Source organism: Barbus barbus (genome assembly GCF_936440315.1).
Source record: "Barbus barbus genome assembly, chromosome: 32".
NCBI lineage: Eukaryota > Metazoa > Chordata > Actinopteri > Cypriniformes > Cyprinidae > Barbus > Barbus barbus.
The window spans coordinates 772,449-798,314 of record NC_136760.1 but is presented as its reverse complement, the minus strand read 5'-3'; the positions used below and the strand labels follow the sequence as shown (position 1 = coordinate 798,314).

Here is a 25,866-nt window from a genome sequence, read left to right as displayed (position 1 = left end):
AAGAACGGCGGTGCGTTCAGTAAATTCATTATTTTCATCATTTGGTCGTGCAACTTAGCAACTGTTCAGACCACCCTAGCAACCTTTGCTTCCAAAAGCACAAATTTAGCAATTTTAAACATTTATTTGGCAACTTTTGATAATTGACTCATTCAATAAAAAGACACATTTTCATCCAAATTACACAGAAATAAACCCAAAGATGCCTAGCAGTACACATCACTTGAATTGGGTTAGCTGCTATTTGCAATTCTTCAGTTTAATAATAATAAGTGAATAATAGTTCATTAATGATAGTAGCTCGTGCTTGTGATTGTTGATCAGTTAGTACACTGTAAGAACAATGATAAAGATAGGCTACTAGTCATTTTCCAGGACATTATCCATTATAACCCTGTATCCTGAAAACACAATGCATGATATAAACTGCAGGTAAAAACCAATCCGGGAACTTCTTTCATATTAACATAGATTGTGCTCTATTTTTACAGACTTCTCTTGGAGTGTAGCACACTAACTAACTACTAATACACTGCTTAAACCATAACTGTTGAGAATGTGTTGTATTACTATTTACTAGCCATAAATAAAAAACTTAAATTGTAATCATTCAAAAGTGTTCAATAATTAAATTCATTTTAAAATACAGTTATTTGTATTTTACGGTGGGCTAGAGAGCTCAAGGCACTGCAACTTCAGAAAACACATGCATATAGACAAAGCACCTGAAAATCAAGAAAACATCTTCCTCGGTTTGACAGCAGGTGGTACAAATGCTCACAACACAAACATATAGTTTTATAGCAGTGCATTTCTTTGGTTGTGTTGTGAGCATCCGTGGTATAATGAGTACACTCGCACCCTAAAGAGAGCAGCCCGGGAAATGGAGCGCAGCTGGAGGAAAACAAAACTAGAGGTGTTTCGTATAGTCTGGTGGGAAAGTACCCTATCCTACAGAAAAGCATTAAAAACTGCTAGATCTGATTACTTTTCATTTCTTCTAGAAGAAAACAAACATAACCCCCGGTATCTATTCAATACAGTCACTAAATTAACGAACAATAAAGCATCAACAGGTGTTGGTATTTCCCAAGAGCACAGCAGTAATGACTTTATGAACTACTTTACTTCCAAAATCGATTCTATCAGAGTTAAAATTATAACCATGCAGCCGTCAGCTATAGTATCGCATCAGATGCACTATAGATCCCCTGAGGAACAATTCCACTTATTCTCTACTATAGGAGAGGAAGAATTGTATAAATTTGTTAAATCATCTAAACCAGCAACATGTATGTCAGACCCTATTCCATCTAAACTACTAAAAGAGCTGCTTCCAGAAGTCCTCTTTTGGCTATTATTAACTCATCACTGTCATTAGTATATGTCCCCAAAACCTTCAAAGTGGCTGTTATTAAGCCTCTCATTAAAAAAACACAACTTGACCCTAAGGATCTAGTTAATTACAGACCGATCTCAAATCTCCGTTTTCTGTCAAAGATACTAGAAAAGGTAGTATCCTCGCAATTATATTCCTTCTTAGAGAAAATGGTATTTGTGGGGAATTCCAGTCAGGATTTAGACCGTATCATAGTACTGAGACTGCTCTCATTAGAGTTACAAATGACCTGCTCTTCTCATCTGATCGTGGTTGTATCTCTTTATTAGTGCTACTGGATCTTAGTGCTGCGTTCGACACTATCAACCACAACATTCTATTAAATAGACTAGAACACTTTGTTGGCATTAGTGGAAGTGCATTAGCATTGTTCAAATCGTACTTATCTGACCGCCATCAGTTCGTAGCAGTGAATGAAGAGGTATCATATCGATCACAAGTGCAGTATGGAGTACCTCAAGGCTCAGTACTAGGGCCGTTACTTTTCACGCTTTACATGTTACCCTTGGGAGATATTATCAGGAGGCATGGTGTTAGCTTTCACTGTTATGCTGATGATACTCAGCTCTATATTTCTTCGCGGCCCGGTGAAACACACCAAATTGAGAAACTAATGGAATGTATAGTCGATATAAAAAACTGGATGACGAGTAACTTCTTACTGCTAAATTCTGAAAAAACAGAGGTGTTAATTATCAGACCTAAAAACCCCACATGTAATAACCTAGAACATTATCTAACACTTGACGACTGCTCTGTCAATTCTTCTTCATCAGTTAGGAACCTAGGTGTGCTGTTTGATAGCAATCTTTCATTTGAAAGCCATGTTTCTAGCATCTGTAAAACTGTGTTTTTCCATCTCAAAAACATATCTAAATTGCGACCTATGCTCTCAACGTCAAATGCAGAAATACTAATTAATGCGTTTATGACCTCAAGGTCAGACTATTGTAATGCTTTATTGGGTGGTTGTTCTGCACGCTTGATCAACAAACTACAGTTGGTCCAAAATGCAGCAGCTAGAGTCCTTACTAGAACCAGGAAGTATGACCATATTAGCCCGGTTCTGTCAACACTGCACTGGCTCCCTTTCAAACATCGTATAGATTTTAAAATCTTGTTAATTACTTATAAAGCCCTGAATGGCTTAGCTCCTCAGTACTTGAGCGAGCTCTTATCACATTATAGTCCTTCACGTCTGCTGCGATTTCAAAACTCTGGCCATTTGATAATACCTAGAATATCAAAATCGACTGCAGGCGGCAGATCCTTTTCCTATTTAGCACCCAAACTCTGGAACAATCTAACTAACACTGTTCGGGAAGCAGACACACTCTGTCAGTTTAAATCTAGATTAAAGACACATTTCTTTAACCTGGCTTACACATAACACACTAATACACTTCTATTATTCAAATCCATTAAAGGATTGTTAGGCTGCATTAATTAGATCAACCAGAACCGGGAACACACCTCATAACACACGGTGTACTCGTTACATCGTAAGAAGAATGGCATCTACGCTGATATTTATTTATTTAGTCATTTAGCAGGCATATATTTATGATATTTATCTGTTTCTATTCTGTTTCTCAGTCTGTGTCCGGATCAGATGGTGGATCGGCGCTGGGAGATGATGTATGTGGCCCTGATCGTCGGCGGAGGCCGGACACATGGATGAGCCCCGGGGACATATCCCCAGTCACCATAGCCACCCGATCCGGTCCGTATCCAGCCCAGATGGTCACTGCAGTCACCAGATCCAGTCCGTATCCAGATCAGATGGTGGATCAGCACCCAGAGACGACCTCTACAGCCCTGAACGTCAGCGGAGACCAGGACACAGAGACAGATCCCCAGTGAGGACCCCGCCACTTAGACAGCCATCGGGAAAGACCACTGGAACCAGTTGAGCCCTTACAATCTGACTTTGCTGCAGTTGGAACTGAACTGCTGGTTCGTTTGGCCAGAGGAGAACTGGCCCCCGACTGAGCCTGGTTTCTCCCAAGGTTTTTCTCTCCATTCTGTCACCGATGGAGTTTTGGTTCCAGTTGACATTTGCAGCATGTGTGTTGTCAAATTGAGGAAGCTGTTTTCTTTATTTTCAGGTGTTTTATCTATTTGCAGCACGTTGAGCTCTCTCGGCCACTGTAATATTTTAATATTATATTATGCATATTATTTTACAAATAAATCTAAATGTTTTTGATGTTGTGACAGCATTTTGTGCCGTGATTACGCAATGACATCACAACGTCATTTAGCAACTTTTAGCAAAAAATTGACCTTCCTTTAGCAACTTTCTCTGAAAATTAGTTGGCAACACTGTGCTCTGCTTCTTAAGCCGTGAAAAACTTAACCTGGACAATCACCAGCAGAGCACTATTATCATCAATTATCAAAGTAGAGACATCGTTTCAAGGTAGTGACTTACTATTCATATTGCCCTTAAATTCGTGAAAGTTACACCGATCTTTCTATACCACGTGGGTTAAAATACACCCAATATGAATAAATAAAATTAAAAAATCAACTAAAAAATTACATTTGTAAAAAGCACATGCTTTGTGCTGAAAATTTCCAGAAGTACAAACAAAATAACATTTGAAAAGTTGTAATTACTTGTACTATATTCACAGTTTGTTAAAGATAGTTTTGTGCTGATATTTCTGTCCTTTTCTCCACTCAGTAAGTAACAGACAGATTTATGAACTATATTGTTGGATTTTTTAACACCAATGACTCACATACTGTTCATTCACAATGGCTGTTTTTGGCCTTCATAAGCATTGTTTTGAACAAATGGAGGAGACACACTGTAACTCTAAACTCCGTTCAGTTTATTCACAACCCTATTCGGTGTATTTCAGATGTTGTCACATCCTACAACCTGAAAAACTGCCTGAAAAAAATATTCATTGAATTTACAAAATTGTTTAAGGCAAGCGGTGGCAATCAATTTGTTTATTTAAATGTAGCTAAAATAAATTGTTTGCAACCACTTACCTTAAAAAAAAAATCATCTTTTTTTTTTTTTTCAGTGTACACACAGAATGGTTTTGATTTTGTGTTTTACTTTATGTATTTATTTGTTTATTAATGTATGTGTTGTTAGAACACTGTCATTTTTGCTATAATTTCATGTCAATAAAAAAATAAGTAGAATTAAATAAGTATGTGGCAAGAGTGGTCGACCTGAAAGGGCTTACAAAACTAGAATTTAACTATTAATCGACTACGCCGCCCGGAGTAACAACCTTAAAAGGCACATTGGTTCGCTGCCAAGGCAGGGTGAGCATGGAGACATGGACTGTCTGGAAGAATAAAGACAATAAGCACATTATTGAAATACAAAAGTAAAAAATACAATACATTGATTCCACACAAGTTCTCAATCACAAAAACACAATTCTGAGTTATACATACAATAAAAAGTAAAGGAGGCGGCCAGCAGGAGTCCTCAGCCTTCCTCCCAACCCTCAACAAAAAAAGAAAAAGAAACCCACAATACACTTATGAAAACACAGCAAACATATTAAACACTGCACTCTGTGTATACACACCAGTACATTACAACCACAGCTGGGCTCTCCCACTATGAAACTGACGGAAAAAATACAATACATAAAAAAATAAACCATCACATGCTCGGAAGAAAATAACAAAAAAACAGTCACTTCAGTAATGACTCAGACACAACCACAATACACGCCTACACACATGCACAGCATAAACAAACACATGAACAATAACCAAATTAACCAAGATGAGACCCAGGCAAAACAGCAGCGCCGTCATGTCACAGCAGTGAATGTATCCAGCCCCAAACTAACATCAGAAGCCCTCGCACGTGCAGTTACCTGCTGAACATGGAATAATTAATTACAGTAAACTGAGGATTACAAACAAAACAAACTATTTTACATACCGCAAGGGCGTTATGGTGCCGTACTGAGCGTCATCACCGGCCATAGGAAATGAAGGCTATTTGTGTGATGACCAACTACAAACAAACAAATCAGCCTGTCTTGTTAATGGGCAAAATTCCTTTTAGCAGTGAGACAAGCCTACCTGTGAACTATTGTGGGTGTCATGGATGTTAGCAAGACAAATTAACTATAATTGCCTTTTGTCTTTTGGATAATTAGCTGTAAATTTGAGGCACAGGTAGCTTAGTCTGTTGTTCATCACCACTCACCTCCACACCAAGACCAACACAACTGGAAAGGGAGGGGGGCTTCACTTCTGTGGCTCTCTGCCTGTCAGTGATGTGCATGTGCTGAACAATATGATTTTTCATTTGTTTGGCAGGGAAACCTGTGCGCAAACAGAAACACACACACGCACATATATACATATATTCATTTATTTAAAAAAATTATAATAAATACTCCAGAAAAAGGGCACTATCTCTCGAGGGAGAAAAAGGTCAGGTGCTCAAGCCCCCTTTGATGTTTATGGCTGCATCCGAACTTGACTTTGCAGGCAGCGTTTTTGCACGAAGGCACCTCAAGAAACTGATTTTGCTCAGGCTTCTGAGGCAGCGTAACATTTTAAGAGAAAGGAACAGGAAACGGAAGTGGTTTGTGGCCAAGTATGGTGACCCATACTGGGAATTTGTGCTCTGCATTTAACCCATCCAAGAGTACACACAGTAGTGAACACACACCCGGAGCAGTTAATGATCTACAACAAAATAGAACGTGCTTTGGTGATAACTAAATGAAGATTTAATTACTATAATACTCATTTCTCTCTAGATATAACATCAAAAGTGCAAAGAGTTAATCAGATACATGCATATACATTTACACACAAACTAAGCACCAAACGCAATTTTCAGATGCCATCTTTATTTTTTTGCTCAACCGTCACAGAATGGAACGCACCGGATGGTGGGATATCAAAGGCAGCGAAGGATAGATCTATGCTGCCTTCAGAAATCTATCAGATGAAGGTATCTCATGAGACAGGAAGTGAAGCTAACTTTGAATTCAAATGTGCCTTCCTGCCTTGGAATGTGTCCTCCGAATTTTTCAGCCTTCGTGTGCAGATGCCTGGTATTTCCCCTCCCTATACTGCTTGTTTTTAGTTTGAATAACAGCATGTATCTGGGCAGGGGTGCCGTAAAGGAGGGGACGTCTGCACACTTCTGGCCTGTGGCTGAGATATTAAGCTAATTTTATTGCTGATTTAGCGCAACTTCTTTCCCTTACCAGCAGCGCACAATCGTTCCTCCCTAAAACCCAAACTTAACGTTGGATTCAGCACAATCTGTGATTGCTGTAAAATGCAGTCTTTACTGTTGCTAAACTGCGGGACGTGTGATAACAATGGTGAAAGCACATTAGATTTGCACTAATAACATAACCTTCATGTCATTTTTCAAAACTATAGACACATAATTTACAACCAATGATCAAAATGCACATTTTTCAAAACACTTAACACTTTTTCCAAATGCTTGGATATAAAACACATGAGTCAAAGATCTTTTGTTCATTGAACTAAAATCACCGGTTCAAAACTTAACATCAAAGTATTATATTTCAAAATGCAACTTCCATATTACATCTGAATTAAGTGTTTATTCATTTCGTTACAATGATCTAACTATCAATTGATACAACTGCTTAAAATAATAAGTAACTGTTGCATTACTCTTGAAGCCTAGTTTTTTTATGGAAAATGATGAACAATATTAAATGTTTAGATTATGAATGTGAAGCAACTGAGGACTGAGTATGTTCAGGTATGATCAGTTTCAAGATGCCTGTTGTTGGGAGAAAAAGAAAATCATATATATCTATATCATTGTTATCATTATTTGTTTTTCTACAATTAATGTCATTTTAGAGGGTGATAGAGCTGGAAGCTGATGAAAGCCATTCATATATTTGGATAATGCAGGATTTAACCTGGCCAAGAGATGGAGGAGAGGTTGAGAGCCCAGCATTTGAGAGCGGCCCAGAACAATGTTCGCTGGGGAACATTGGACAGCCTGTGTTACAAATAATGACTGTTTTGTGTCTAGAGTTTTGAAAAATGACATGAAGGTTCTATTATTAATGCAAAAATGATTGTAAAAAACTGTAATCTGTGCGAGAGACGCTGCAAGGCTGAATGTATGCGCGCTCCAAAACGGACAAGAAAATTACACTTTGGGCATCGAGGGTGCCTAACTTCCAGCAGGATAATGCCACAAAGCTCAAATCATCTCAGACTGGTTTCTTGAACATAACAATGAGTTCAATGTACTCAAATGACCTCCATACTCACCAGATCTCAATCCAATAGAGCACCTTTGGGATGTGGTGGAACGGGAGATTCGCATCATGGATGTGCAGCCGACAAATCTGCAGCAACTGCGTGATGCTGTCATGTCAATATGGACCAAAATCTCTGAGGAATGTTTCCAACACCTAGTTGAATCTATGCCATGAAGAATTAAGGCAGTTCTGAAGGCAAAAGGGGGTCCAACCCGGTACTAGCAAGGTGTACCTAATAAAGAGGCCAATGAGTGTATAAACTTATGTTTTATATTAATTTCATTAAATTATATTTATTTTACATTTCAGAATATAAAGAAATGCTATAAAATATTTAAAAGTATTTATATATAAATACTTTTAAATATAAAGTATTTATCATATACAACATGTGGATGCCAATGTGACTGGGTTTTAAACTATGGTCTTAGATTTTTACATTTTGTTACATTGTGACCATTTGAGTTGCAGTCTGCAGCCCTGCATCTTACTAGTTTTAATTTAAATTAAAACCATCGGTGCACAATTTTCCACACCACAATCTGTCAAGCACATCTTGCCAGCAAACATACACTCGTTTACATCCTTCTCTTCACTCTCTGAGGCAGAAGTCTCCAAACTCATCCTTTCTAATCATCCTACTACTTGTCTGCTTGATCCTATTCCATCTCATCTCCTTCAAGCCATTTCTCCTGCACTTGTACCTGCACTCACTCACATTGTTAATACATCTCTTCACATTGGAATTTTTCCCTCAGCATTTAGACAGTTTCATATAACCCCACTACTTAAACCAACCCTTAACCAGCTCTTTGAGTACTACAGATCGGTTTCACTTCTGTCAGGGTTTCTATGAGAGAGGACTCAAAAGCAGGATAAGAGTAGACAGTTTATTAACAAAACAGAAGAAAGGACAAGAGATGGTGAGGAGGGGAGAGAACACAGTCCAGACGATAGGCAGTGAATGAATGACGACAGGCCAGGATGGCAGACCACCAGAGGGCAGAGAAGGCAGCAAAGCTGGAGGCCGGAGGTTAAGCAGCGGTGGCCAGACACTCCACACTAGTGATGTCACAGGCTCGGCACAGGCCTAGCAGCGTGGCAGACCCAGGGAGGGGACCAGTTGCCCAATCTGCTGGACAGGACGAGACGAGGGACTGACGAGAGACAAAATCTACAAACAACTAGGTAGGGAATAAGCAGTGTCACAGGACTGGTAAGATAGAGCAAGCAAACACTGACATAGCATAACGAACTGGCAAAGCAAGAAGGAAAGGGAGAACAATATAAAGGGACAGGAGAACATGAGGAACAGGTGACAACACTCAGGCAAACAAGAGAGAACATGAGGAACAGGTGACAACACTCAGGCAAACAAGAGAGAACGAGAGGGACAGGTGACAATACTCAGACAAACGAGGACTAAACAAGGGGGCATGGTAACAAGGAGGCAGGATAGGGGGAGCACATGGCAGACAACAACAAAGACAGAGCCATGCGATCAGACACAAAACAAACATAGAAACATGAAACAACGACAACACTGACAAAACAGTGAGGGCAGCATCCTGACAACTTCTTTTTATTGCAAAAACACTTGAACAAGCGGTGTTCAAACACATCTCTGCCTTTCTCACACAGAATAACCTCCTGGACAGCAACCAGTCTGGTTTTAGAAGTGGACATTCAACTGAGACTGCCTTGCTATCAGTTGTTGAAACCCTAAGACTTGCAAAAGCGGCTTCCAAGTCTTCATTACTTATCTTGCTGGATCTGTCTGCTGCTTTTGACACGGTTAACCACCAGATCCTCCTGTCATCCCTATTCGTAAAGGGCATCTCAGGAACTGCACTCCAGTGGTTTGAGTCTTACCTCTCAAATAGGTCCTTCAAGGTATCTTGGAGAGGTGAGGTGTCCAAGTCGCAACATCTAGCTACTGGGGTGCCTCAGGGCTCAGTTCTTGGACCACTTCTCTACTCTGTCGATATGGCATCACTAGGTCATTCAGAAACATGGCTTTTTATATCACACTAAACTCTACCTCTCATTCCATCCTGATGATCCGACGATAGCTGCTCGCATCTAAGCATGTCTAACAGACATTTCTTACTGGATGAAGGACCATCACCTTCAACTCAACCTTGCCAAGACAGAACTGCTTGTGGTTCCAGCAAACCCATCGTTTCATCACAATTTCACCTTACAGTTAGGCACATCAACCATAACTCCTTCAACAACAGCCAGAAACCTTGGAGTTATGATTGATGATCAGCTGACTTTCTCAGACCACATTGCTAAAACTTTATTCAACATCAAGAAGATCGGGCCCTTTCTTTCGGAACATGCTTCACAACTCCTTGTTCAGACTCTTGTTCCGTCCAGGCTGGACTATTGCAATGCTCTCTTGGCAGGTCTTCCAGCCAGTTCTATCAAACCTTTACAATTAATCCAGAACGTGGCCGCAAGATTCATTTTTAATGAGCCAAAAAGAATGCACATCACACCTCTGTTTATCAATTTGCACTGGCTACCAATAGCTGCTCACATAAGATTCAAGACATTAATGTTTGCCTACAAAACCACCTCTGGCTCTTCACCCCTTTACCTAAATTCCTTACTTCAGACGTATGTGCCTCTAGAAGCTTGCGTTCTGCAAGTGAACGTTGCTTTATTGTACAATAACAAACAGGCATAAAATCACTTTCACAGACTTTTAAATTAAATGTTCCCTTCTGGTGGACTGACCTGCCCAACTTAAAAAAAAAAAAAAACTAACACTAGCTTCTCTAATCTTTTTGTATTCTATCTATTTGTTTTCTTTTTATTTGTTATACAGTTAACAAAAACAAAAAAGCCTCTAACACTAGCTTGCTCTATTCTTTTTTATTTTTATTTACTGTATTATATAATTTTAAAAAACACTTGCTACGTGTACTGTGTTAAGCTATCTGATACTTGTTATAGCACTTGCATATCATTGCTGTTTTGTTGATTTTATAGCTTCTATTGTCCTCATTTTTAAGTTGCTTTGGATAAAAGCATCTGCTAAATGACTAAATGTAAATGTAATTTAGTGCTGGGAAGTGTTTTGTTTTTTAATGAAAACTGCAAATCAGGTCTATAAATCTATGAATACAAATTAAAGCATAAACTAAACAAATATATATTTTAATGCTTATAAGTATTGAAGTATTGAAAGATAAGAAGTAGCACAAAATGTTTACCATATCAAAAACAACTAATGCTGAAGTGTCTGTGTATGGATTTAATGTATAGGCATATGAAATATTTAAGAGAATTACAAGCACTTAACGAATCAGAATGGTTAGAACATGATTTTTATTATATTTTTTATGCATGCATGTTAGCAAAACAAAGAGAGATGTAGAGCATGAAAACATTTGCTGATTTTGCTGAAATGATGCTTGATACATTCATTCAAAAACCACACATTCTTAATCTGTTAATCAGTAACACACATGGTAAGATAAAAAGAGTAAATATTTAACAGCAGTCGCTATTTTTTTTAATCATTAAACAATATACAATGACTTTTAAAGTACCTTACAGTATATTGAACCTCTATTTCCATTTTTTTTTAAATTAAATTTTTTAAATTTCCAAACTCAAACATGCAATAGACAAAACAAATGCACTGATTGTTAAAGCCAAGTTGTGTCTATAGGCCAGCATTCTCCAATCACACACGGAAGAGAATAAAGAGAGATATCTTTAGTCCATGGCTCGTGTTAATTTCAGACAGCATTGGAAAGTCTGATATCCTCAGAATTGGCTGAAGTTGCTCTGACAGCACTTTGGGTCTCCTCATCGATGGCGCTCTCTATTTTCGCAAGAAAGGAATAGCATTTCTTATTTAAGTCGTTGGCCATGAATGCATAGATGAACGGGTTTAGAAAGCTTTTTGCATAGGCGAGAATCTCAGATACTTGTACGACTCTGTAAAGGGCATAGGTGTATTGAGATATGTACAACACTAAAACAGATAATATTTGAAATGGCAACCAACAGATGAAAAAAGCTGCGATCAGTAATGTCATGATCTTGAAGGGCTTGGTGGATATGGACATCTGGTTTGCTCTAAGTTTACGGATCAGGATGGAGTAACAGGTGACGATGGTCAGGAATGGAATCAAAAGCCCAAAAGTAAAGGTCATGAACACAATGGTTTTGTGGTGATTCTCATAGTTGATATAGCATATGTCTGTTGATTCTATAGTTATAATATCTCTGAATGTGGCAGATGGAATGCTAAGCAAAGAAGACACAATCCAAGCCAACACAACGACTATAGAAGCTTTCTTTACAGTGCACTGATTCTGGGCCCAGACGGGAAACATGACTGTGATGCAGCGATGCACACTAATGATGACCAAGATGAAAATGCTGCTGTATATATTGAGGGTCAGAACAAAACCGTTAAACTTGCACATGAAGAGCCCAAAGTTCCATCTTTTCTTCACCACGCAGTCAATGGTGAAAGGGAGATTAGCGCAGAAAATGAAGTCAGACACAGCCAGACTCAGGTACCAGGTGGTGTTCACTGCCTTCTTCATCTTACAACCAGTAATCCAGATCACCGCACCATTTCCAAAGATGCCAAGAAGGAATATAATCACATTAAAGATCACTGGGATTACACAATCTGCATCCCTGCAGTATCCTTCTTGTCCATAATCTGCCATTATGCAGCGCTCTGTTTTTTAGGATGACAAAAAGGTTTAAAAGTTACGTTTCCAGCCTGGTTTGTTTTGTTTTGTTTTGAAGGGACCATGTACAAGATTAAACATAAATGTTTCCATGTACCAGAGTTAACCAATAGTTAGCTTTTCACTATTAAAAAAATAAAAATCTTAGTAGTAGTAATTTTAATATTCCGTAGTAATATAACGGAACAAATTCTGCATGATGCGTACAGTATATAACTGCTTGCACGTTTATAATAATCTTTTGACATTAAATTCCCTTTGATTGGTTACACACATGCCTGTTTGTATGAAGGAAATTGCCTAATGTTTTGTGACTTAAAAAGGTAGTTTAAACTGCACAGAACCACAGAACAGAACACAAGTGGCATGCACAACTTTCAGCAAAACTTGCAAGACTGATGACTGCTAAGTATGTTTGTTAAGTGAGGAGATTGTAATGTTTCTCGTTTTTATATCTGATATCTACCACCTGTAAAATGGTAGCAATCCTAAATTTGGACAATTTTCTATTGCAACATGAAATTGTTAATCATATGCATCTTAATTATTTTGCTGCTCTGTCTTTAAAATTGAACCAAAAAACAAGTGTTTACTGTACGATCATAAATGTGACCCTGGAGCACAAAACCAGTCATTTTCAAAATTGAGATGTATACATCAACTGAAGGCTGAATAAATAATCTTTCCATTGATGTATGGTTTGTTAGGATCGAACAATATTTGTCTGAGATGCAACTATTAGAAAATCTGGAATCTGAGGGAGCAAAAAAATCTAAATATTGAGAAAATCTCCTTTAAAGTTGTTCAAATGAAGTTCTTAGCAATGCATATTACTAATCAAAAATGAAGTTTTGATATATTTACGGTAGTAAATTTACAAAATATCTTCATGAAACATGATCTTAATATCCTTATGATTTTTGGCATACAAGAAAAATGTATAATTTTGTCTATTTCTACAAATATACCTGTGCTACTCATGACTGCTTTTGGGGACACATATACATATTATCTTTTGTTCTTATGTCATCTGAAGATAACTTACCTCACAAAGTAAGCTTCCCAATGCTGTTTGCTATGAGGCGCCGTGTAGGTCTTAAATCAAACTTCATCACACCACCCCCATCACCCCCTTCAAGCAGCAGGATCTGGATATATCTGCATCTCAACTGCGGTTCTGCTAATGACGTCACTTGCAATCTTTTTTATTTAACTTTATTTATTTGTTACTTTTGAATTCAGTTGCTCAACATTTTGAGGTAAGACTCAAAATGGTTCCTTTTATTCTTTTGAAATTTTTCCAAAAAATGAAAAAACAAGAATCATGCTTGATGTTAAGTTTTTATGTTCAGGGCTTGAAAACGGATAAACAGCTTGAATTGTCAATCTCTGCATGTGGACGGGAATAAAAGGCCCCTTTCAGCTGATTGGTCTACCAAACATTAAAGCGTGCTGTCATTAGTTCTTCCGCAGTTCTGCGCAACAGAAAACAGTCCTGCTGCTACAGTTGTATGTTATAAGTTGTTTATTGCAAGTATATTTCATCACTTTCTCATCAAACAACCAGACTAACAAATGGCTAACGAATAGCCCGTACCGGGGCAGGGCCTATAGACAGGGCTTCTGTGTAGACACAAATCTGGCAACCTGCGTGAGAAATACAAGTTATTATTTTCTCATAGCCTAAATATGAATTTATTCGCATCAGCACCCACAGCTACCCCCTAGCTTACATCTTTGTCCTACATCTACATTTTAAACTTTTGAACAGGATGATCATATTAAAGATCATATTTTTTCAATTTGGTACTACACTTAAGGAACTTATGTATATGCATATATGAGTTATACAGCAGCTGTAATTTATATGATGATCTCCGTGATATGCATGGAGAAAAAGAGAGACAGAGAGTCCAGCAGAGCAGAAGCAGAGAGACAGACAGTGTCTGTATGAGAGAGAGACAGAGACCTCCTGTGGAGCAGAAGCAGAGAGACAGACAGTGTCTGTATGAGAGCGAGACAGAGACCTCCTGTGGAGCAGAAGCAGAGAGACAGACAGTGTCTGTATGAGAGAGAGACAGACAGTGTCTGTATGAGAGAGAGACAGAGACCTCCTGTGGAGCAGAAGCAGAGAGACAGACAGTGTCTGTATGAGAGCGAGACAGAGACCTCCTGTGGAGCAGAAGCAGAGAGACAGACAGTGTCTGTATGAGAGAGAGACAGACAGTGTCTGTATGAGAGAGAGACAGAGAGTCCAGCAGAGCAGAAGCAGAGAGACAGACAGTGTCTGTATGAGAGAGAGACAGAGACCTCCTGTGGAGCAGAAGCAGAGAGACAGACAGTGTCTGTATGAGAGCGAGACAGAGACCTCCTGTGGAGCAGAAGCAGAGAGACAGACAGTGTCTGTATGAGAGAGAGACAGACAGTGTCTGTATGAGAGAGAGACAGAGACCTCCTGTGGAGCAGAAGCAGAGAGACAGACAGTGTCTGTATGAGAGCGAGACAGAGACCTCCTGTGGAGCAGAAGCAGAGAGACAGACAGTGTCTGTATGAGAGAGAGACAGACAGTGTCTGTATGAGAGAGAGACAGAGAGTCCAGCAGAGCAGAAGCAGAGAGACAGACAGTGTCTGTATGAGAGAGAGACAGAGACCTCCTGTGGAGCAGAAGCAGAGAGACAGACAGTGTCTGTATGAGAGCGAGACAGAGACCTCCTGTGGAGCAGAAGCAGAGAGACAGACAGTGTCTGTATGAGAGAGAGACAGACAGTGTCTGTATGAGAGAGAGACAGAGAGTCCAGCAGAGCAGAAGCAGAGAGACAGACAGTGTCTGTATGAGAGAGAGACAGAGACCTCCTGTGGAGCAGAAGCAGAGAGACAGACAGTGTCTGTATGAGAGAGAGACAGAGACCTCCTGTGGAGCAAACTGCAATTACAGTTACTTTCTCAATGTGTCTACAGTATAGAAGTGCTTATCCACTGTTGGGTCATGACCCTAAAAAGGTTGCATCTGTTCTGAGTTGTGGATTTTTATTTTTTTTTAATGCAATTTTATAAAGTATTAAAAATGCAATTAATAAAATAAAACGTCTATGCTTAGAAACCGCTCAAATGGAAAAAATGCTTCCCATTTACTTTCATGCTGGTGTCAAGAGTTGTGAAGGGAAAGAATAAATAATTTTAAAGTACTGAAATGCATAAACTTCTGATTTTAAAGTTCTAAAATGAAAAAAAAAATCTTCCTATTTATCTTCATGCTGATGTTCAAAGACGTGTCTAATTTTTCTATAGTTTAATTTTATCTTTTGGTTAAGTACTAATATTGAACCTATAGTGTTTGTTACGCTGATAAACCACACTTTTGCAGATGTGTACATTAACAACCACAAATATCTACAATAAATAGTTTTTTTGCAAAGAAGCAAAGCAGCTCATCCAAGGGCTTCTGGCAAGTGGGCATTTCTATATTGGGATATAAAGCCTAAAAAGGAGTGTTTTGCTCTTTTTAAATAGTCACATTCATTATGTGCCTTATAGGAATTAACCAAATATGGGATTTCAAAATCAACAAGAAGCTATTTCTGTGACAGAAACAGCCTATATTAATATGATTTTTCACTTTAGCATCATAACACAATTAATTCTGTATTGTACATTAGATCAAATAGGCCTATTTTGTTTACTTCGATTTACTTTGTGGTAACTGCTTAGTTAGGACTATATCAATTAAAATTGTAGCCTAATCATTTTCTCGTATACCATAGTTTGCTAATGTTTGTATCAGTATGCTGGAAATTAATGAACAAACAGCTTGTCAACCAGGATTTATTTTGTCAGACAATGTTAAATAATATAGCTTGTATTTTCTCACGTTGAGATACACGGAAATCTTGCTAAGTTGCCTTGTTTCTTTCCAGAGAAATTTACCGTAATATTCGACTCATCTAAAACTACATATCCCACAATTCTGCTGTTTCAAACCGGAAGTCGTTGTACTTCCTGGATACTTTAAACTGTCAAACGAAACAATGGTGAAGATAAGAGGCTGAACAACATCTGCTGTCACAAACCTGGATAAAGTCATGAATTTAAACGCTACAAAAAAAAAAGGTTAGTTGTCATTTTATCATTTAATGTAAACCGAGTTTAGCGAGTAAAGTATCAAAATACAGTCGGAGCTTCAGCTGTAAATAATTGTAGGAAAACAAGTGTTATTTATTTTTTAACCCTCTGACCACAAAAGATAATGCATTATTAAAATATATTCCATTTTTGTTTCATAATCATGTATTTTGTGATTAGAGCAGAACTTTGTAATACTGCTCTCTTATGTTGAATTTATTATTTTACTTCATATTTTTGTCTTGTTTCTAGTCAAAATATCTAAAAAAGATCTTGTTTTCAGAATATTTCCCCCGCTGGCTGATTATTTGACCTATTTTAAGATAAATGCACTTGCATCATTTTATCTAGTAAATGCATCTTAATTTAAGATTGTTTTTATTTTTTGACTAGAAACAAGACAAAATACAAAGTAAGATAAAGCTTTTGTATTCCTGCTCCAGTAATTTCTCATCTTCTGCAGTGTGTTGTGATGAATGTAAAAGCTCCGTGTGGACACAGATACAGCTGAGAGCGGACTGAAGTGCCTGCATCTGATCTGGATCATCTTAAGCAATGCTTGCATGCAGACACAAGGCAAACACTGTTGAAACAGATTGTAATGGCTCTCGTTCGTTCTATTTTGATGGTGCTTGCTATTTGAAACCTCACTGTCTTCTTGTCTGTAGTGTGTTTAGTTTGCTCTGCAGGTCATGGAGGACTTCAGGAGGTCGTACCTGAGGCTGTGTAAAGAGGGAGGAATAGAGACTCAGGAATCAGTGCTGGCTCAGCTGCATGACTCGAGGACAGTAACGGGCAGCTGCAGACTGGACCTGAGCGGTCAGAGCATCACCACAGACTCCTGCAGTGTGCTGGGAAGAGTCCTGCAGAGCGACACTGTCTTCACAGAGGTCCTCCTCAGCGACTGCATGCTCAGCGAGGAAGGTGGGATCTGTCGACGGAGGAAACTCTGAAAAAAAAAATTATTTGCATAAAGAATTTGGTTTGTAGGATTGTAAGGCATTAACATGATTAATTAATCTTTTACAGTTTTTTTTTTTTTTTTGCTTTACAAAAGTAGAATTTATGAGTAAAATGTGCATAGTTTGTTGTACTACCTTTTTTTACATAAAAAGTATTTTTTTTACATTGTTACATTTACGTCAGGACATTAAAAACAAATATTAACATGATTAATAAATCATTTACAAATTTCTACATTAAACAAATTAGTATTTATGGATAAAATATGCATAATTAACATGAAAATAAAATAATCTTTTACAGGTTGTTTTTTTGAGTAAAATGTGCATAATTGCCATGAAAATAATATCACAATGAATAAACATTTTAAACTTTTTATTGCATAAACAAAAACATCTGTTTGTAGGACAGTTTTTGCATTGTGACATTATTTTCAGCAAAAAGAAAGTTGGTTTGTAGGACCATTTTTTACATAAGAAATCTTTTTTTTTTTACATTGTTACATTTCAGGACGTTACACAAATATTTACAAGATTAATAAATCATTTGCATTAAGCAAATGAGCATTTATGGATAAAATATGCATAATTAACATGAAAATAAAATGATGTTGCAATGTTAACTAACATGAAAATGAAACTCACAGAAAATCCAAAGAAAGAAAATGTTGCATAAACAAACAAGTAAATTTGTAGGACATTATTTGTTTTATGGCAGCTATTTAAGATATATTAACATGTACAAATAATCTTAAAATAATTCTTTGCATCACAGAAATGAGAATTTATGGGTCAAATATGCATAATTGCTATGAAAATAATGTTACAATGTAAAATCGACGTAAAAAATTAAACGTCTAAAGGAAAGATTTTATGACATGTAAAACACAAAACATGATCAATAAATCTTTTATAGTTTTTGCGTCACAGAAAATAATTTACTGTATGCTCATGCAATGCAAAATAAATGAATACAGTTAATTATAAATCTAACAATATCTGAAATTTATAAACATACTTTTTAAAGATCATACAAAACGTAATATCTTTGGTTTTGGGTGAAATATGGACTTGTTCTTAACCAGGTTTGTGAGATTTGCTCAAATGTTCCTGAAAACATAACATGAATCTTTTAGATGAGGGCATAATTATCATACTGATCTTTGCATGAGCCGATTAAGTTACGAAGTTATTTCTATCTTTTAGTTTTGTGTAGTTGATGCTCAAAACCACTCACATTGTTCCATCTGCAGGTGCCAAGCTGCTATTAAATGGGCTTTGCTCAAACACCACAGTCAAAGTTTTGGATCTGAAGGTAAAATGAAGTTATGCATTATAATATATACTTATTTTGACTCCGTCTGTAATACAGTTCCTAAAGATATCATTTATTTTCAGGGCAACAACATGAGAGGAACAGGAGCTGAGGCTTTGGGACAGTTATTAGTGAGGAACAAGATGCTGCGCAGGTGAGGGATCTTAGTCGAAAATTGTTTTATGTGTTGGAACTGTATGTTTTATGTAGGGAACTTCATTCAAAATTACTCTAAAATTGCTTTTAAAAAATTATAAACAAAAAAAATGATGCCTGCTCTGACCCACCTAGTATTAAAGTTAAGTCATTTTTGTGTAAATGCATTCCTGCCACCTCCAACAATCTGTGTATAGACACCTAAATAACACTTCAGAAGAGATTCTATGCCTAATCTGCAGCTTAATATTTGCATGAAATAAATGCCACCATCTTTGAGGATTTAGTTCTGTTTGAAAGTAAAAAGATCAAGGAAGTATTGCAAATGTGGAACTGTTTGTAGACTGGTGCTGGAGTGGAATGCTCTGGGGATGTGGGAGGAAGGATTTGCTGTGTTTTGTGAAGGTCTGGCCTCCAACACTGCTCTCATCCAGCTGGACCTGCGTAATAATCAAATGAACCACCAGGGAGCGGCGGAGCTCTGCATGGCTTTGAAGAGAAACTCCACTCTGCAAGAGCTGGGTAACAGATCCACCCTCACTGTCTGTCCACAAGCACTGAGCTTTGTTTGAGGCTCATGAGGCTTGTCCTTTAAACCTCACTGCCTGCACTGTGCTGTTGTCTGCAGTGTTTATTAAATCTGCGGGAGACTGATATGTTCTCAGAATTGAGTCTATATCACGCAGTTCTGACTTAATTTCTCAAAATTGTTATGAAGTCAGAATTACAATTTATAAAGTCACAATTGCAACATGAAAACTCTGACTTTGTCTCGCAATTGCGAGTTAATATCATGCTATTAATGAGAAAAAAAGTCAGAATTGTGAGAGAAAAAGTTGCAATTACCTTTTTAATTTTTTATTCAGTGGCAGAAACGGCTTCCATAATTATTCCCATTAGCTTACTCTCTATATGTACAACAATATTAATAAATCTGTGCAATTATTTAAATATATTAAATACCCTTTTTATGTATGTTAACACTTCTATCTAACTTAAAAATATCAGTAACTGATAGAGAAAGACCTTATTTATGGCTTACTGTATATATAGCCTATCTATCTATCTATCTATCTATCTATCTATCTATCTATCTATCTATCTATCTATCTATCTATCTGTCTGTCTGTCTGTCTGTCTGTCTGTCTGTCTGTCTGTCTGATATGTGGCCTATAGCCATTACACTACCACTCTGTAAGATTTTTTTTCTCTTCTACTCATCAAGGTTGTTTATTTAATGAAAAATACAGTAAAAATGCTAAAATATGATTCCAATTTAAAACAGCTGTTTTCTATGTGAATATGTGTTAAACTGTAATGTATTTCTGTGATCTGCAGCTGTATTTTCAGCATCATTACTGCAGTCTTCAGTGTCACATGATCTTCAGAAATCATAATAATATACTGATTTACTGCTCAACAAACATTTCTGATTATTATCAATGTTGAACACAGTTAATATTTTTGTGGAAATGGTGATATATTTTATTTCAGGATTCTTAAGTATATTAATAAATAAAACAAGCATTTTTTAGAAACAGAAGTCTTTTGTAACATTATAAATGTCTACTGTCACTTTTGATCAATTTAATGCATCCTTGATTAATAAAAACATTATTCAATGTTTTTATTAATCAAGCAAACAATTTCTTTTTAAAAAATGACCCCAAACTTTTGAATGATAGTCTATGTATCTCTATGCATGTGTAATTAAATCATTACAGCATGTCTATGTGACTTAATTATAAATATATACCATAAAATTACATTCATAAAGTTATTTTTTTGCAGCCTGAAAAGTTTAAGGAATTTTAAAATGATATTTTCTGGCCTGGAAAAGATGATGGAAAATGATTTCCTGTTAAGAAGTCTTGGTTGCTGGTGAATCTCTACAATAATAATTGTTAGACATGTTTGATGTTGCAGTCTCTGATGTGTTTGTGTGCAGATCTCAGATGGAACAGCATGGGGCTGCTGGGCGGCCGGTCGCTGCTGGAGGCGATGCAGGAGAACCGAACGCTGATCAAACTAGAGCTGGCTGGAAACAACATTCCCAGCGACACGCTCCGAGCCATCGGTGAGCCCACGCCAGCATCCGCTGATACACGCATCTAACACAAGCTTTTCCTGTATTAAGCACATCCAAATATTCCCAGAACAGTCCATGAGCCACAACACAGAGCGACAGTCGATGCTTGGAGAGAGCCGCAGCAGGTCTCAGGTGCTCAGCAAGGAGATCCAGCTCCTGAAGCAGGAGAAGAGCCGGCAGGTGAGCAAGACTGCGCTTATTCACTTAAACTGTGGATGGATTGATCATGATAACTAACATCCTTCTCTACATGTGTCCTGAAGTTCCTGAGTCTGATGGAGACCATTGATCGACAGAAAGGCGAGATGGGAAAAAGCAGCAGGTCAGTGCCACTAAAACTCAATCCGGGATTAGATTGGCTTGAGAAAGCTTACTGAAATACTGTTTAAACTTAAAGGTGTCAATGGATGCAAAATTCACTTTTCAAATTGTTTGAACATAAATGCGTGTTGGAAGTGTGTACCCATCCACGCTATAATGATAAAAATCCACCCAGTGTTTTTTTTTAAATCCCCTTTCTCAAATCAGGCTGTTCTGAGATTCCTGATAGACGACTAACAGGTTTTGTGTTTCTTGTAGAAATTCCTCCATGCGTCTCAGTCAGCTACAGGAGGCGCTGAACGAGCAGAAATCATCTGTAAACTCTCTCACAGCCAAGTAAGCAGCCTTTAAGAGTGCCGTGAATGTTTAGGGGCATCAGTGGTGTGAAGGAGGGCTATTTTGTGGAGGTGAGTGTGTTTGTGTTGTTGCTCAGACTGCAGATGACGGAGGCGGCTCTGGCGCTGTCGGAGCAGAAGGCTCATGATCTCGGCGAGCTGCTGACTCGAGTTAAACTGGAGAAAGCCGAGCTCAGAGACAGACAGTCCAGAGAGATCAAGAAAGAGCAGGAGGTGGTTAGAGGGACCCCCCCAAGAGCTTTGACACAATTCAAACACTGCATTAGCTTTCTATTACTCCGTAGTGACTGATTTCTGATGTTTTGGGCTTGTAGGATAGGGCTCTGAGGGAAGCAAAGCTCTTGAAGGAAGTGAACAGTCTGTCAGAGAAGAACCTCCAGCTTAGGAACAAGGTACAGAGGTGAAGCATTCGATATGATGAGCAGCTCAGGTGTGTGAGGTTTATCCAGTGTGTTTATCGCTCACAGCTGGAGGAGACCGAACGCAGATGTAAAACACAGCAGGATCAGATCTTCGAGCTGAAGCAGGAGCTCACAAACACCACTGCGGAGCTAAAGCTGCGTCTCGCTCAGGCTGAAGGTGCTGCAGCTCAGATATATGGCAAAACCCTCTGGTGTTCGACTCTACTTGAGTTTGGAATGTTTTCTTTATATCAGAACGTCTGGAAATGGAGAAGAGAAGATCCAAGCAGGCACTTGAAGACATGGACGGTTTACGACAGAAGGAGGTAAAGATGTGAAATGCACAGAGAGTTTAACTTTAGGTTTTGCTTCAATTCAAGTTCGATGTCCTTGGTCTCCAGGTGGATCATCTGACGAGACACCAGGAGGAGAGCGAGAGAGCTCTTCAAGAACGCATCCTTAAACTGGAGGGACAGCGGATCCAGTTAGAAGAAGTACACAAGATTATTATATTACCTCAAGATGCAACAAATATTACATTTGAACACTAAAACTCTCACGTTGTTCCAAACCTGTATAGCAGTGCTATTTTAGTATCGAGATACTATTATCATTTTATTCAAACTTTGAATTAGTTTTAAGTTTCATATTTTATGCTTTCATTTTATTTTTTGTTATTTTAGTTTTGTCATTATTGTAATTTTTTTAATATGTCTATACAGTTTTTATTTCAATTTTCAAGTACTACCTGAAAATGAGAAATTTTGTCTTGGAAATTATCTGAAATGTAGTGTATTTAATTTTTAAAATATTTTATTTTATTTCAGTTAAAGTGTTTTTTTTTTTTTTTTATACAAGTAACACAAATGTTATTGTTTTAGTTTTGGTTAATAACCTGTAAAAAACTATTATTATTGTTTTAATTTATTTTATTTTGAAAAATCCAAATACTTTGAATGTAGTGGATAAATCATATGCAACATTTTATAGTTAATTTTATGGTTTTTATGTCCTTGTCACGTGTCAAATTATACTTTTGCATTCCTTGCAAAAAAACAAAAACAAAACAATATTCAGGTTTGGAATGACATTTTTGGGTGAACTGTTGATTTAATTTGAAAACCAACCCCGGCCTTGCTCTCTGTGGTCTCATCATTGGTTTTTAGTAGTACATACAGAGGTCTGAGAGAATGCAGAATCACGTGTGCTCTTGTGTGCAGGATCTGAGCCGAGTGAAAGCGGCTCTGGTGACCGAGAGAGCTCAGGCCGAGGAGGAGCTGGGGAAAGTACGGGCCCAAGTGCGACTGGAGGAGGTACGCCGTACTCTTTGCATTGTTACTACATCAGTACCTGCAGTATTATTGATCGAAGCGGCTCGATCCTCTGCAGCAGCAGCACCTGAGCAGCCTGGAGGAGAAACTGCGAGCGCTTCGTCAGTCTCGAGATGAATCGCAGAACCACTGCACCCAGCAGAAACAAACCATCGCGGAGCTGCATGCCAGAGCGGGCCAGCAGAGCATCGAGACGGACTCGCTCCGCCGCAGGATCCACGAGTTACAGCAGGTGTCTCAGCATCAGCAGGAGTTCTTCTAGTAGACTTATGAATTAGTGTTTATATGTTTTTTGGGTTACACTTTATTTTAAGGTGTCCTTGTTACAGTGTAATTACACATTTAAGTACTGAGGAATATTAAAGGTCATTGCACACTGAGTCAGAATTTATTGCACGTTAAAAACTAAATACGACCTCACGTTGTGTCAGTCTCGTTTACGCACTGCCTCCAAAACTTTCATCCGTCATAAAAAAATTCAGATCAGGTACGATTTTCTGCGCATCCGTAACAAGCATTTTGATAGGAAAGGATGACAAATACGAGAAAAAAAAATGAAAAAATACATACGACAATTTTGGACTCGGTGTGCAAAGACCTCTTTCCCCGACAAACACAGAATGTTCTGTTATTCACGAGACAACGCTTCGCTGCCAAACACAGAATTTCCCAGGTTTCCGTGTTCTCTCTGTTGTATGCTAGGGGGCGCTATTACGCATCTCTTGAATGAGTCTAGAATCACTCGATCAAAAGCACAGACCAGGAAGACGCAGAAACGAGTGATCTCATATGTAAGCATATGCATATGAAAAATAATGCAATCATCAACACTAACGCATATAAATGAAAACTGCCTAATGTTACCGAGTGTACGGTGCAAGCTTTGGGAGACTGATGGAAGACATCTACTGCATCTTTGCTTTGATAATATTACTGAATATGATCGATAGTTAATTATAATAACTCTGATTGGTTCTCACCGTTTTTGACTCAAACGTCCCACAACGATTTTTTTATTATTTACAAAAATTCCTTCGGCCATATATTTAACATTTCATAAATTATAAATAAATACTTAATTATTTTAGCTTATCTAAATGCATGCTTTGTCTAAATGTTGGAGCCCTTTAGTTGAGAACCACTGCACTAGGATTTATTTTGATTCATTTTTATTTATTTTGCCATTAAATTTCCTAATTTTACAAACATGGAAGTGAAAATGTTTGGATAGTGTCATCATTTAAAACTTTGTTAATGAAAATGTATGTGGGTAAATAATGGTGTTTTATTATAATGTGATTTTATATAATGCATAGAAATTAAAATTATTATTATTTTTTATTTTATTATTATACAACTATCAGATTTTGGTTATAATGTTGGACGAATCACAAGCCAAAATACAAAATTAAATTTTTATTAATGAATTACTATCTCAGCAGTTTTATTTTATTTGATATTTTACTTATTTTTTCAATAATAAATATTATTTCATATAATGAAAATGTTTTTATGGTTTTAGTTAATAAATAAATAAATGCATGTATTGAGCTCTCGCTGTGTTTGAGCCGCAGGAGCTTGCCGGTAAAGAGCAGGAGAAAGTGTCAGAAGTGACTCGAGTGCGAGTGGAGCTCCAAGAGCAAATCGGCCATCTGCAGGCCGAGAGAACGGCACAGGCCGGCCTTAAAGAGAAGATCGCTGCTCTGGAGAGAGAGATGAAGGGTGCATACGCATTACCATTCTTTATACCTTGAGTTTGATCATATAATAATGTCAGGATTTATTCATGCGAGGACTAAATGCAAGGCTTGTGTTTGTTATGTAACCTGATGCTGAGGCTCATTGTGTTTGTGTTTTGGATCAGTTCTGAGCACCGCCCACAGAGAGGCCCTTCTGGACAAAGAGAGCGAGATCTCGTCTCTGCTGGAGCGACTGCGCATTAGAGAGGGAGAGATCCAGCGCATCCGTGAGGACGAGGCCCAGAGAGCCAGCTTCCTCCAGAATGCCATTCTCACGTACGTCCAGGGCTCTGCTCTCGCTCACTTCAGCCCCAAGAAGTGACTTCCAGCAGCTATGCATAATAAATCTACTGCATATTGCACCGTTTTACAATGCTTTTACATATTTGAGTGCCATTTTTTTTTTTTGATGAATTGGGGGAAAAAAAATTGTGCTGTCAAACGATTAATCATGATTAATCCATCCAAACATTTTTTTTACATAATATATGTGTGTACTGTATATATTTATTATGCATATATAAATGCAAGCACATGCATGTATATATTTAAGAAAAATGTTATGTTTATACATTAAATATATTTATATATAATATAATAATATAAATATATGTAAATATTTTCAAAATATATACTGAATGTGTGTGTATTTATATATGCATAATAAATATACACAGTGCAC

At 37.7% G+C, this 25,866-nt stretch overlaps 2 protein-coding genes across 2 annotated transcripts; one reads left to right on the top strand and one right to left on the bottom strand.

Moving 5' to 3' along the window:
• Positions 1-10,994: 10,994 nt before the first annotated feature.
• LOC306852076 (chemerin-like receptor 1) lies at positions 10,995-13,519 on the bottom strand. The gene is made up of 2 exons (XM_079388694.1): positions 13,441-13,519; positions 10,995-12,382 (listed from the first exon to the last, which is right to left on the bottom strand). The coding sequence occupies exon 2, from the start codon at positions 12,369-12,371 to the stop codon at positions 11,424-11,426; it is 948 nt and encodes a 315-aa protein (XP_079244820.1). The 5' UTR covers positions 12,372-12,382; positions 13,441-13,519; the 3' UTR covers positions 10,995-11,423.
• A 2,855-nt stretch (positions 13,520-16,374) lies between these two features.
• Positions 16,375-25,632, top strand: LOC306852568 (leucine-rich repeat-containing protein 45-like). Its single transcript, XM_079389502.1, has 19 exons — positions 16,375-16,502; positions 16,978-17,090; positions 17,183-17,438; positions 18,730-18,791; positions 18,875-18,945; positions 19,291-19,469; positions 20,896-21,024; positions 21,104-21,216; positions 21,300-21,358; positions 21,616-21,693; positions 21,791-21,926; positions 22,028-22,105; positions 22,181-22,292; positions 22,370-22,440; positions 22,516-22,608; positions 23,335-23,427; positions 23,504-23,677; positions 25,020-25,167; positions 25,310-25,632. Exons 3-19 carry the CDS (start codon positions 17,207-17,209, stop codon positions 25,504-25,506), a joined length of 2,025 nt encoding a protein of 674 aa, XP_079245628.1. The 5' UTR covers positions 16,375-16,502; positions 16,978-17,090; positions 17,183-17,206; the 3' UTR covers positions 25,507-25,632.
• Positions 25,633-25,866: the final 234 nt, after the last annotated feature.

What these genes read in the sequence shown, in the direction of transcription:
- LOC306852568 (XM_079389502.1), top strand. Translation starts at nt 17,207, where the DNA reads ATGGAGGACTTCAGGAGGTCGTACCTGAGGCTGTGTAAAGAGGGAGGA. An exon ending in GGATCCACGAGTTACAGCAG is followed by an intron (nt 23,678 to 25,019) that starts GTGTCTCAGCAT and finishes TTTGAGCCGCAG; the next exon opens with GAGCTTGCCGGTAAAGAGCA. An exon ending in TCTGGAGAGAGAGATGAAGG is followed by an intron (nt 25,168 to 25,309) that starts GTGCATACGCAT and finishes GTTTTGGATCAG; the next exon opens with TTCTGAGCACCGCCCACAGA.
- LOC306852076 (XM_079388694.1), bottom strand. Translation starts at nt 12,371, where the DNA reads ATGGCAGATTATGGACAAGAAGGATACTGCAGGGATGCAGATTGTGTA.